This window comes from Monodelphis domestica, chromosome 2, assembly GCF_027887165.1.
Source record: "Monodelphis domestica isolate mMonDom1 chromosome 2, mMonDom1.pri, whole genome shotgun sequence".
NCBI lineage: Eukaryota > Metazoa > Chordata > Mammalia > Didelphimorphia > Didelphidae > Monodelphis > Monodelphis domestica.
The window spans coordinates 165,142,841-165,155,591 of NC_077228.1; the positions used below are offsets into that span (position 1 = coordinate 165,142,841).

Below are 12,751 nucleotides of genomic sequence, written 5' to 3' on the forward strand. Positions count from 1 at the left end.
TCAGGTAAAACTTTAGGGTTTGTCTCTGAGGTATGTTGAAGTCCCTAGGGCACAGTGGTTATAAATTATAGGAGAATATAACTAATATGTGGATATAATTGCCTAGGTCAGAGGATTTAAAGCTGGAAGAGACCTTACACATTAGCTAATACAACCCTTCCATTTTATGGGTAAGGAAACTGGGGTCTGCTGAAGCGAAGGGGCTTGCCCAAGGTCACACCAATTTGCCAGCAAGTGGCAGGTACATACACTGATGTCAAATCCAGTGACAGCCTTACCTGTAATTCTGCCCTCCACTGCAATCCTGATCCTAACTCTAATTCAAACCTTCATTTCGACTCCAACAATAACCCTCAATCATCACCTCAGTTCCAAGGTTAAACCTTTAATCCCAGCCCTAAATTTAATAGTGACCACAACTCCTACTTTTCTCTATAGAGTCCTTCCTCCTTGCCTTACCTTCCCCAATCTTGACCTTGACCTTGCACCTTGGTCCTCGTTGGAATGGTCTAGAAATTCCTGTGATCCTTAACCTGTATTCACAGATTCACCTTGGGTGGAAAGCCAGAATTCCTAGGTGCCCTTGAAATCAGACAGTACCCAGGTATGTGACCTAGGATGAATTCTAGTTGGCTAAAGATGGATAATGATACCTGCTCCCCAGCGAGGCCAGGCCAAAGGAAGGCCAGGCCAAAGGAAGGCAAAGAAAAAAAATCCCATAAATTCTAGAATAAATAAGGAAATCAATTGTGGGTCCAAGAGATCCCTATTATTATTGGGATAAGAGGGTAGGGAATTGAAAATCATGGACTCTCTGTCTTCCTTGTATCTCTCTAAACTGCTTTATTACCATCAACAAATGCAGCATTCAGAAACCCTTGATTCCCTTCCTTGTGTCCCTTTCTTTTTCCTCAGCCATTGAGTGTTTCCTAATCCTAGTCTTCTCTCAGCCCTTTAAGGGGCACATGGAGAAGTAGCTAGTGCTCCCCACCCCCCTCCCCCCAGCAAATTAGGCTGGTAGGAAGGAGAACAGGTGATTAGAGCCCTGAACTGAGGGGCTTTGTAAATATATGCTACCCGCTGTGGAGAAGATTGGAGACTGGGGGGGGGGGAGGATTCCCAAATCCTTGTTCCAACTAGAGATATCTTTGGGTATCTCTATAAAACTAGTATTGCTGCCTGGAATTGAATCTGTCCTGTAATTCTAGTGACCCTGGGTAGGTTATAGCCCCTATCTGTCATACCATGCATATGTACCATCTCTCCTCACTCCTGCACACACCAATAACATACTCTGCTCAGAGTCTCTTCTCATTACTCTCCTTATCTTATATATGAGTTCTCATATATTACCTACATTCCTAGAATCACACACACACACACACACACACACACACACACACACACACACACACTCCTCAAGGACCCTCCCCTCCTCCTTGCTCTCCCACAGACACACAACTGTTTTCCCACCCATCCCATCCTTGGACCTCACCCCCTTACCCACACCCTTGTCCTTGTTCTCTCAGGCCTCATAAAATTGGTTTCAGTCCTGTTCTCCAGTGGAAGGGGTGGTAATGGTTGTGGGATGAAGACAACCCTTCTCCTCTCTGCTCCCCCACCTCCCCATCCCCTGTCCCATGCTAAATATCTTATCCTCAGTCCCCAGGGGCTTCCTCTATCCTCAGGCAAGACTACGTAGCTCTGGAGGGTAGATGGGTAAGACTTGAGAGGGGAGAATGGGTTGACCTTACTTCTTCCTCCCCAGGGGAGATTCTTTCATTCACTCTCCCCTCCCTCCCTCCCATCCTAAGCCTTAGCTCTGCACAGGGTTGGGGAATTACCTGGGGAAGAGGGAGAAGTTGGTGTCATCCACACCCTTTCCCTCCCTCCTTCAATGCCTTTGATACAACAGAGGGCTTGTGGAGGAGGTTAGGCTAGGCGTTCTTGGGTCCCCTTCATCTAGCCTGCCCTTCCCTAGAGCTCCTGGGAGACAAGAATGGAGCACCTTCTGCAACCTCTAATATTCCTTTGTAATTGATACTTGTCTTGCATCTGGAACCGCAAAGGAGATTTAGGGGCAAGAAATCACTCTGCTAGTGGGATATGTGTATGATTGGGCTGTCTCCCCTCCGAATCCCATCTCACCCCCACATTCACACAAAGAGTAAAGTAGAAAGAGAAAGAGAACTAGAGGGAGCCAGCAAAATGAGGTTGGAGGGCACAGAGACTATTAGGAGAAGGGAGGGAAGAAAGGAGGAGTGAGTATTCAGAGGTTCAACTTAATCATTAAAATCTTGGGGTTGGAAGAGAGGGTGTGTCATCAACCCCCTGCTTCTTTACCTCTCCTTCCCCAATGTTCCCATTTCCCCTTTCCTTCTCCCCTTGGGCAAATGAGTGGTAAGGGGAGCTCAGTGGACGCTGGAAACTGGGGCGACTATTGTCACCCTTAGGGATGGGGCCAGAAGGAAATGGAGGTTTACCAAGTGCCTAATTATAAGTCCCGCTGCCCGCCCTTTGCCACTCTCAGGATAGGGAAGAGCTTGGGTGAGGGCTGGGTAATTCTTGGGTAGGCCATCCTGTCACCCCGCTAATTAGAGCTCATGGGACTCCTCCCCAAGGCGGGGAGCTGGCCCCCTCCCTCCCATTGAAATAACTCCAGCTGGCTGCTAGGCAGGTCACTCACTGCACCTTCCCTGCCTACCCCGGCAGTGTCTGGGCTCACCGTCTCCCATCTCCCCTTTCCCTCCACCCCTATACACATCTTACTATCATCACCACCATCACTGTGCCCCGCCACCACCAGTCCTGAGGAACTATCCAGCAAAAGGCGGAGACTTCTATCCAGGAGAGATGGGAGGACGAGGAGTATTCCATCTACTGCTGATGTGCTTAAGCCCAGGTACAGGGTCTGGGGGTTCCCCAGCACCCAGAGAAGACTGAAAGGGCACCTCTGGGGATTTTTTGAGAGCCAGGTGCCTCAGGAGATTGGCTCTCTCCTCAAGGCTGCTTGCTAAGGTCGATCTCCCTCCTTGGATGTTTTCACCTCTGGGCATTAGGTTTCATGTGCACACATGTGTTTGGTACTTGATCTGGGCTCAACTCTGTCTGGAAGCTCCCCAGGTGGAAATGTGTGAGGAGTCCAAGCGAAGGACTCCAGTGTAGGAAATGGCATGCAGTGAGGAGCCAGAGAAGGGAGCTGATTCTTTCTGATGGTCTTTCCCCCCTATTCTGTATATATCTTTCTTCTTTCCTCATTCCCTCCACAGGACTTTGGCAATATTTGAAATATTTCATGGTCTGGGGGGGAAGGAAGGGGGTAAATTTAAGGTTTTGCTTCCCCTATTCTTGCTCTTTGTGGGGTAGGCAGGAAAAAAAAAAAGACCAATTTGGCATCTGGACTGAGAATCTTTGTGTTGTTCTGACCCTGTAGAGGAAGTTTTTTGTTTCCATACCTCTCAAATTGGGAGATTCATTTTAGGGAAGTATATTCAGGTTCCCAGCCTTATACAATTGGGCCAGGAGATCATTCCAATTTGTGGCTGTTTTCTCTAGGGACTCTGTCCAAGTGACATCCAGGATAGGATTGTAGAGTAGGGAGTAAATCTCAGTTTTGTTCCTTTTGTCTTTGTGGGGTTCCATTTGGTTATCTGGGAGCTCTAGGTTAGATGGGTACCCTGCAAAAGATATTTTTCATGTGAAACTGTGTCTGGGAGTGGTAGTTAAGTGACAGGTCAGGGCCAGATGGACCCACAATCCTTTTCTGGGAAGTTCCATTCTCTACTCTTTGAGAGGTGGGCCTGGAAACAACTAATAAAGTGAAAAAATAAGGTATAGATTTTAAAGCATAGGAAAGCTGACTTTTCCTTGGGATGAGATTACCCAGTAGACCTCAGATGATCTTCAAAATTTAGTGAAAGATTCCATTGCTCCCTTTCTGAGTTCTTTATTCACTTTCCCCCATCACTCCTAGTTCTCAGTCCTTGTCCCTTTTATGCCAAATAGTTGCTCTTTAGGATGCTTACTTGTTCCTCTTCTCTAGCCTGCATCTCTGCCTGACTTGACTCACTCTGTACCTCCCATGTGCTCCACTCTTCACTTCCCACTTCCTTATCACACAATCCCCCATTCTTCTTTCCTTTCTCTCCTTTCCTTCTTTTTCTCTCTAAAGTGTTAGGCCAGCTGTCAGGAGCTTTGGCTTGTGGCTCTATTGCCATGGGGAAATAATTTCTTTCTGAGCTGTTTTCTCCCATAAATTTAGGGGGTTGGATGAGATGATCCTTAAAGACTTTTTCATCTCTAAATCTTATGATCCTTTAAGAATATCCCCCGAATATCCATCTCATCCTTTTCCCATCCCTTTCTGAGATCTGGTCCTCCAATTTAGCAAGGAATAACTTGCTAAAAACACTTGGTGGTGCATGGAAGATTATTTGGAATTCTGAGAGGTAGTTGTGGGATATCTTCAACTATAAGAGGAGGGTCTCCTTAGTCCTTGATGTGTGAGGTGCTTCTTTGGGGGGGAGGCTGGGTGGGGGATGAAAGGACTTTTTTTTTGTTTCTAGTTCCACAGTCACCTCTCTCAACTTCTCAAATCCCAGACTCCATCCCCTGCCTCCAGCCTGAGATTTAGCCTCCTCTTTCCTCTACTTCTCTGACTTTCCTTGGCAGCCCAGAGGCTGAAGGAAAAATGATTCCATGGGTTCCCAACCCCATATAGTGAGGACAGCACTGCTTCTAGGCAGCCCTTCCCTAGGGCGGGGACTTTGCCATGCAGATAGATGTGTGTGTGTGTGTTGCTCACCCGTGTCTGCCAGTCCTCCCAGTGCCTGGGGAGCCAAGGAGATTGCATCGGGATCCTTATCTCCAGTATGTTTTCCTGAGGCCAAGGCTAGGGAAAGGGAACGGGCTCCCGTTAGCATTCTAGCTGACTTCCCTGCTCCCTTCTTTGGGGTGGGGGCAGGGCCCCTTGGGTCTTCTTGGGCTTCCCCCGGATTCTTGGGAGAGCCTGGGTGGTTGTAGAGTCAGGTGGGTGGAGACTGCACTCTCAGGTTTGATTCAGAAGTTCTAGTTCAGTGACCCTAGTATCATAGGATTTAGAGCTGGAAAGGGAGCTGTGAGATCACTGAGTCCAGCCTAATAGTGGGGAGAAAACTGAGACTCAGAAAGAAGCTGCCGCACAGTTGGTATGGGGACTGATTCTAATGCCCTTTCCCCATTAGCCAGACCCAGTCTGTTTCATGGTCCATGTATACCTGGTGTGTGTGTGTGTGTGTGTGTGTGTGTGTCCATGACTGGGAGTCGTAAGAGAGAGGAGGAGGCAGGCAAAGGGATGGAGCTTCATGCTGAGCACATAATAGGTACTCAATGAATACTTTTTGATTGACTAACTGATTGGGAAAGAGGAGGTGCAGTGGCAAACCCTAGACAGAGAGCCAAGGGGATAAGGAGGGGAGGAATGAGATATGAGAAAGGAAGTTGGGGCCCCTGGTCTCATCTCTGCCCTCGCACCTGCTGTCCCCCAATCCTCTAGGGTGGGTCTGTCCAACTGGTTGGGGTAGGTCCTTGCCTGGGGCATTAGGGGAGGGAAGAAGACAGCAGAACTGTCTTACTTCCGGAAATCCCCTATCCCCACCCCAGGATAGCTGGCTGAGGAAGCCCATAAAGTCCAGGGTGGCTCAGGACTGTATGTGGCAATATAAATGCCCAGGCCAGGCTGGGCCCAGGGAGGGGCCTGCAGGGAGGCTTGGCTGCTTTCTTCTCCCTGACTCAGCTGGGGCAGGGGCTGGGGTAGGGCTGGGCAGGGCAGGGCCCAGGCTGCATGAGGTAGAAGGAGCAAGGAGAGACAGGTGCCTGAATCCACACAAACAAAGGCATCCCTATGGGAGTATGCCCCAACCTGGCCCCACAAGTGGGCACCTACATTGACATATGGATTACTTGCAGCTTTATACAGATGCAACACACACACACACACACACACACACACACACACACACACACAAGCTGGAAGAAGACAGCTTGTCTTTTTATCCACCTCAGGCATGAGTAAGCCTTTTTCTACCCAAAAAGAAGATTTTACTGCAGTTAAGCTTGGGAATTCCAGGTCTCCCCATCCTGGGGTTAACAGCCACAGTTTATTTAGCTTGACCCATGTTCACATCCAGTTACACACGCACACGTGTGTACACACACACAAACATATAAACACACAAAAACACATAACAGATCCAGATCCATATCTAAAAACATCTGGCAACCCAAATAGCCACCAACAGAATGGAACATTGTATTTAATAACTATGGTTGTACAAGTCACAAATAGATACACAACCATCTAGATAGCAGCACACAGAGAACTATAACTACCAGCATGCCCATGCATACAATCATGCACACATGCCCAGTCACATAGCTATAAATAATACTCATAAGCACACACAAAGATATTTAACAATATGGTCATACTCAGTCATGAGTACAAAGTATTTCAGTTTCCCTTGACACCAACTCTGTTTCCCTCTCCTGCCTGGCTCCCAGTTTGAGGTTTCTATTTAATTAGAAATTAATTGAGAGACTGTGTGACTCCAGCCTTCAAACTTTGGCCTCTGCTGCCCTCTCTCTCTTCCTTCCCCTATCATCTCACTTCTCCTATCTGTCATCCCTCCCTTTCTACCCCAGCACTGCTGTCCGCTGTGCGGATAAATGGGGATGGACAGGAAGTCTTGTATCTGGCTGAAGGTGATAATGTTCGTCTTGGTTGCCCCTACATTCTGGACCCTGAGGACTATGGCCCCAGTGGATTGGACATTGAATGGATGCAGGTCAACTCAGACCCTGCACATCGGGAGAATGTGGTGAGTGTCCTAGACACTGAAGTCCTCTAGTCACTGTCCTCTCAGCCCAGGACCCTCATCCTACATTTCCATAATGTTTTCTTTTTTTTTTTCTTTTTCCCCTGGGAAGACAGAAGAATTTGTCCACTTTATAACTGAGGCACAGGGAAGCCAAATAAGGCCCCCAGGTCATACAAGGAGTGGTAGATCTAAGAAAAGAAACAAATAATCCAGATTCCAAACTAGTCCTCCCATACTGCCTTCCTAAGTGCTGTACCCTGTCCCTCCACCCCCACCCCAAGGGGCAGAATTCTGTGGTAGGGGATAGAGGGGATTGCAGACTATAGTCTATAGACTTTTCCCTCTTACTTTTCAAAGCCCTTTCTAATCTCACTGATCTCATAAAATCTCTGTGAAGTCAAGCTGGCCATTTTATAAAGGAAGAAGTAGAGGGACAGAAAGAGGTTGAATGGGATGCTCAGAGAGGCAAAGTTCATGCATGACCTTAGTCTCACTGGTCACACCTTTTCTATATAGCTCTTCCCTTCTACTCCTACTTTGACCCACCTCATATCTCTCTTCTTTAGAGAAAAAAATTGACCTTCTAGGATTTGACTTTTGTTTTATGTTTTAGATGTTTATTTTTTTAAAGTAATTAATTTTTGTTAATTACTTTTGTTTTTTACCTTACTCACATTTATTCCCAAATCACTTCTTCTCCTCCTTGGAATAAAAGTTTTTTTTTTTTTTATTCTTAGGTTCCTTAGAACTCTCAGATCCTTAGAATAAAGGATTTTTTTTTTAATTTAAAGAGGAAGAGGAAAAAATCATTAAAACCAACAGACATGTCAGAAGATCTGATATTAAATTCAATGTTCTGCAACTGGGGACTCTTTCCACTGTGCATGTTTGAGTAACTCCTGTCTTCTTATTTTCTTCTCCTTCCCCCCCACTCCCTCCTCTTCTTTCCACAGTTCCTCAGTTATCAGGACAAGAGGATCAACCAGGGCAGCCTGCCCCACCTTCAGCAGAGGGTTCGATTTGCATCTCCAGACCCTAGTCAGTATGATGCCTCCATCAACTTAATGAACCTCCAGGTTTCTGACACAGCCACCTATGAATGCAGGGTTAAGAAGACCACCATGGCTACCCGAAGAGTCATTGTTACTGTCCAAGGTACAGGTGGATGGGAAGTCAGTGTAGCTAATGGAACAAGTATTTAGAATCAGTGGATCTGGATTCCAATCCAAGATCTGTCTCTTATTACCAATGTAATCTTAAGTATTTCTCTGAACTTCAGTTTTCTCACCTGTAAAACTGGGTGGTTGAACTAGATCTCATTTTTGTTGTTTGGTCATTTCAATGATGTCCAACTCTTTGTGACCTCATTTGAAGTTTCCTTGGCAAAGATACTGGAGTATTTTGCCATTTCCTTCTCTGGCTCATTTTTCAGATGAGGAAACTGAGGCAAACAGGGTAAGTGACTTGTCCAGGGTCACACAGCTAGTGTCTGAGGTTGAATTTGAATTCATGTCTCCCTGACTTCAGACCTGGTACTCTATTTAGGGGGGACAGAACCCCCTATCTGCCCAAATGATCACAAATTCTTTCAGATACTAAAGCCAGTTCTCACTCCCTAGTTTTACTACATATTGCAGATAAGTGATGACTCTGTTTATGGTGGATATATATATATGTATGTATGTATGTATGTATTTGTTGTTGTTGTTGTTGTTGTTGTTGCTATAGACCTAAAAATATTGTTATGTATTTGTCCCTGCTACCTACCCTAAACCCCTGCCCAGGACCTGAATGACAATCACCCTCACTTTCTGTTCATTCCCTGCCTTTTCAGCCCGGCCTGCAGTACCCATGTGCTGGACTGAGGGGCACATGACCTATGGGAACGATGTGATGCTCAAATGTTTTGCCAATGGGGGCACTCCACCCCTCTCCTACAAGTGGGCCAAGATCAGTGGACGTACCCATCCCTACCGGGCCAGCTCTTACCTCTCACAGCATAACTACCACTCAGAACTTTCCTACCAGGAATCCTTTCATAGCTCTGTGACTCATGGTGAGAGAGTTGTGGGGGGGAGGGGGGGAGAAAGGGAGATGGGAACTTTGTGATATTGGGGACTTCTGTACTCTTAAGATCTTCAGAGGCATTACTTGGATAGAATGAGCTTCCTGTTATGAAGGACTAGCTCCATAACAGGAACACTGCCTGGAAATACAGCATAAGAGTGCCTTGGGCAAACATCTGGTTGGATTACTATAGGGCTGGTGGTGGAATGAGGGAAAAACTCCCAGCAGACACCTGCAAGAGTGGCTCTCTGGACCTCAGTTTCCCTCTTCATAAAGGATGATTGTCCTAGATGGTATTTAAGGTATCTTCCAGTTCTATCATTCTGACTTTCAGGATTCTAATTTATCAAGGGTTGCATTTCTACTGAAAGGATAAGGGCTTCTGAATCTTGTCCTAATTAGTCATCTTTGTGACTTAAGTCATTTAGGAACAGATACTTTTTCCCCTCCAGAAGGATGGAGGGAGCAACAGGCAGTAAGCCTTAAGGGAAAAGGAGATTATCCAACCAATTTTAAGATCTGTCTGTGAGATTCTTAGGTGGGGCCTGTAGATATCCTGAAGAATCAAGATTGTGTAGAAGAGGAGGTCCAAAAATGCTGGGAAAATGGCTGTTTTATAGAAGTGTTTTCTCTTTCGGAAGGGTGTGTGTATGTGTGGTTGTCATTTGTTTATTATGTTTCTCCATCTTCCTCTCAATGTTTAAATTTGTTCCATTTCCCTTCCCCAACCTCTGAGTGTATGTGTTTCCCTATGGTCTCCCTCATCCCATCCCCCAATCCTTCACCCCTCCAGGGCTACTTATGTTGGAGGTAGGGAAGTCTCTGGGTCAGAGGCTCTCTGGCCTCTCTGCAGCTGACTGACCCTCCTTCTATATCAGGCCTCAGCAATGGTGACCTGCTGCTGAAGGACATCTCCGGGGAGGATGATGGTCTATACCAGTGCACAGTGGCTAACCATGTGGGTTACAGTGTGTGTGTAGTGGAAGTGAAGGTATCAGGTAAGTGGAGAGGGCTAGGGGGTAAGGAATGGATCCAATAAGGGCAAGGTTCTCTGGGAGGGGCAGATTAGGGGATGTTTTAAGGACCACGATGGCCAAGAATTAGGATCTCTGTTCGGGTTCTCAGGCAGCTCACTCTCCTTCTAGGTCCCTAACATGTTCCTTGCTTGTGGTTTAGCCCAACTCCGCCCACCTGGGAGAAACAGGACACTTTCTAAGACAGCCAAATTCTAGGATCACTTACATTTTAATCTGAACACGGCTAATTGAGTATTATGCATCCTCTTTCCCTCCAGACACGAAAAGATCATTTACCTCCCATTACAGTCTGCTTGTCCTAGCCCAAACCAAGTCCCAGTTTGGCTTCTTCGTGGTCCATCCGCCCTCCCCAAACTCTTCACTATTGGGGTCGGGACGGGGGATGTCGAGGTACTGATAGCCATTTGCTTCTCTCCACAGACTCCCGCCGTATAGGCATGATCATCGGGGCAGTACTGGGCTCCTTGCTGCTCCTAGCCTGCCTCCTTCTCGGCATCTGGGGGCTCGTCTGCTGCTGCTGCGGGGGTGCCGGGGTCAGCCGTGGCGCCTTCGGTTACGGCAACGGCGGCGGGGTCGGCGGCGGGGCCTGCGACATGGCTAGTGAGATCAGGTAAAACCTGATGCATGCTGCATGCTGTGTGGGGGAGGGGCCCGGCGCCCTCCCCTACCCCTCATCCCCTCCTGCGAACGGCTGGGAACCCCCTTCCTCAATCCCACCCAGCACCACCATGGAGCCTTTGGGACCGCAGCATGCCGACCCACCACTTGCCGCATGGCTTTGTTCTTTTTCTCTTCCTACCCCTCCCACCTTCCCCTGGCCCTTTCCCAGCTCCCTTGTCCTCTTTCCCCTTCTTTCTGTCTGTCTAGCTGTCTGTCTTTCTGTATTAGACTGTAAGCTCCTGGAGGGCAGGGCATGTGTCTATCACGGTGTTCTCTATACTGTACCTTCTGTCTGAAAATGGCTATTTAAGAAGATAATCTTAATTTATTACTAAAAACGAACTAGAAATAAAAATAGAACAATGCTAATAGTGCTGATAACTGCAGTGCCTTAGGGGATCAATAATCCCCAATGAGGAGAGGTTGGACAAGGAAAGGTGAGGGACAGGATGAGAAGAATGAAGGGAAGCACAGAATGACCTCCCTAGATGATCCTTAATATCCTTTACAATTCTTATTTTGTGGAATAGAGGTGGAGGAATCTCTGAGGATAGTGATGCTTGGGCCTTTTAGACTGAATGCGAGACTAGTCCTATATAAAAGCAGAGTGATGGCTCAGGTGGCTTCTGGAAATTGCATGAGGTCATCAATAATAAGAAACGGGGAAAGATAGATGGAAAGTAAAATAGGTTAAAGCCAAAGAGAGAGTGGGGAAGGAAAGAGAGAGAGAGAGAGAGAGACAGAGAGAGAAAGAGAGAGAGAGAGAGAGAGAGAGAGAGAGAGAGAGAGAGAGAGAGAGAGAGAGAGAGAGAGAGAGAGAGAGAGAGAGAGAGAGAGAGAGAGAGAGAAATGGCAGAGGGAGGAATTGGGTTGGTGGCAAGGGAAGATGAGGTTTCCAAGAGCCCGTGGCTCTGCCCAGGCCATGCCCGCCGAAGAGCCCTGCTCACACCTCCTGCCTGTTGTTTTCCACAGAGAGGATGCATTGGCACCAGGGTGCAAGGGCACCAGGCGGGGCGGTAGCGTCACACACCTTCTAGGCTACCCGACACAGAACATCAGCCGGTCGCTGCGCAGAAAGTACGCAGCTCCCTGTGAGGGGCCTGAGGATGTGCCCTTGGCGTCCTGTGGGGTGACTGTTGTGCCTGCCAATGCCACCTCCGTCAGTGCCCCCTGCGAAGCAGGTCCCTCTCCTATCTACGTCAAAGTCAAGAGCGCTGAATCTGGGGACTGTGGAGAGGGGCAGGTGAAGGCCAAGGATGGTTATTTGGTATAAGCATCAGCCATGCCACCCAAGTGGCACCTTTCCCCAGGTGGGCACTTCATTCCCCCCTACCACCCTAGATTGCTGTTTGGGGGTACAAGTGAAGGGAGGAATGGGGCTCTTTGCCTAAAGCTAGAGACATTCGATCCCATGATGCCCACCTCACTGTGCCTGCACCTCCATCTGACTGGCTGAAGACTTTTCCTTAGCCTGAATGTAGCAATAAATAACAGCCTGTGCCCTCCCTGAGAAGCTAGGAGTGCTGATTGGAGCAAGGGAAAAGAGATGTCCCTTGAACCTTCCCTGCAGCCTTGTGATCTTTATGACTACAGGGGGAAAAGGAGGAGAGGGATAGGGAAAGGGAGGACAAAGAAAGGTCTAGTGTCAGAGAAAGGACTGAGGCATGAAGATCTTGTGTCCTCAGCTAAGGCAGAGGGCCCCAATGTGGGGAGGCTGGGGATGGGGTGGGGAATGGGGGAGAATAAAAGACTGGATATTTTGTGTCTGAGAGTCCTGGGCCAAAAGGCAGAAGTATAAGAATAATAAATAAACTACAAGTTTCAAGACTGAGGTAGTCCTAGTTCCTAGAGGGGAACTGGGAGGGAGGGAGGCATTGCCCAGGGATGGGTCTAAGGGCTTTGTCCATCTTCCTTCTCACTTTGTTGGCCAATATCATATCATACTGGACTCTGAATTCAACTTTCAGAGTTTTCATTTCCAGAAAAATCAGATGAATGAAAGCAAGGTGGTGGTAGAATTCACCTCCCGAGTCTCACCTGACTACTTTCAACTTTCTCCTCTGAATCTCTTTGGTTCCAAGATGAATGGAGAGAAAGGTGAGAGGTATGCCCTTCCAAAGGGCATTCCAA

At 47.6% G+C, this 12,751-nt stretch overlaps 1 protein-coding gene across 1 annotated transcript; it reads left to right on the forward strand.

The window, feature by feature from the left end:
- Nucleotides 1-2,696: 2,696 nt before the first annotated feature.
- On the forward strand, nucleotides 2,697-12,442 carry VSIG8 (V-set and immunoglobulin domain containing 8). Its single transcript, XM_001369784.3, has 7 exons — nucleotides 2,697-2,902; nucleotides 6,682-6,857; nucleotides 7,811-8,012; nucleotides 8,692-8,913; nucleotides 9,803-9,922; nucleotides 10,382-10,571; nucleotides 11,594-12,442. The coding sequence occupies exons 1-7, from the start codon at nucleotides 2,854-2,856 to the stop codon at nucleotides 11,892-11,894; spliced, it is 1,260 nt and encodes a 419-aa protein (XP_001369821.1). The 5' UTR covers nucleotides 2,697-2,853; the 3' UTR covers nucleotides 11,895-12,442.
- The last annotated feature ends 309 nt before the right edge of the window (nucleotides 12,443-12,751 follow it).

Excerpts from the sequence above, each read along its gene's own strand:
- VSIG8 (XM_001369784.3), top strand. The coding sequence starts at position 2,854 with ATGGGAGGACGAGGAGTATTCCATCTACTGCTGATGTGCTTAAGCCCA. Across the intron at positions 2,903-6,681 it reads GCTGATGTGCTTAAGCCCAG|CACTGCTGTCCGCTGTGCGG; the intron begins GTACAGGGTCTG and ends TTTCTACCCCAG. Across the intron at positions 6,858-7,810 it reads CTGCACATCGGGAGAATGTG|TTCCTCAGTTATCAGGACAA; the intron begins GTGAGTGTCCTA and ends TTCTTTCCACAG.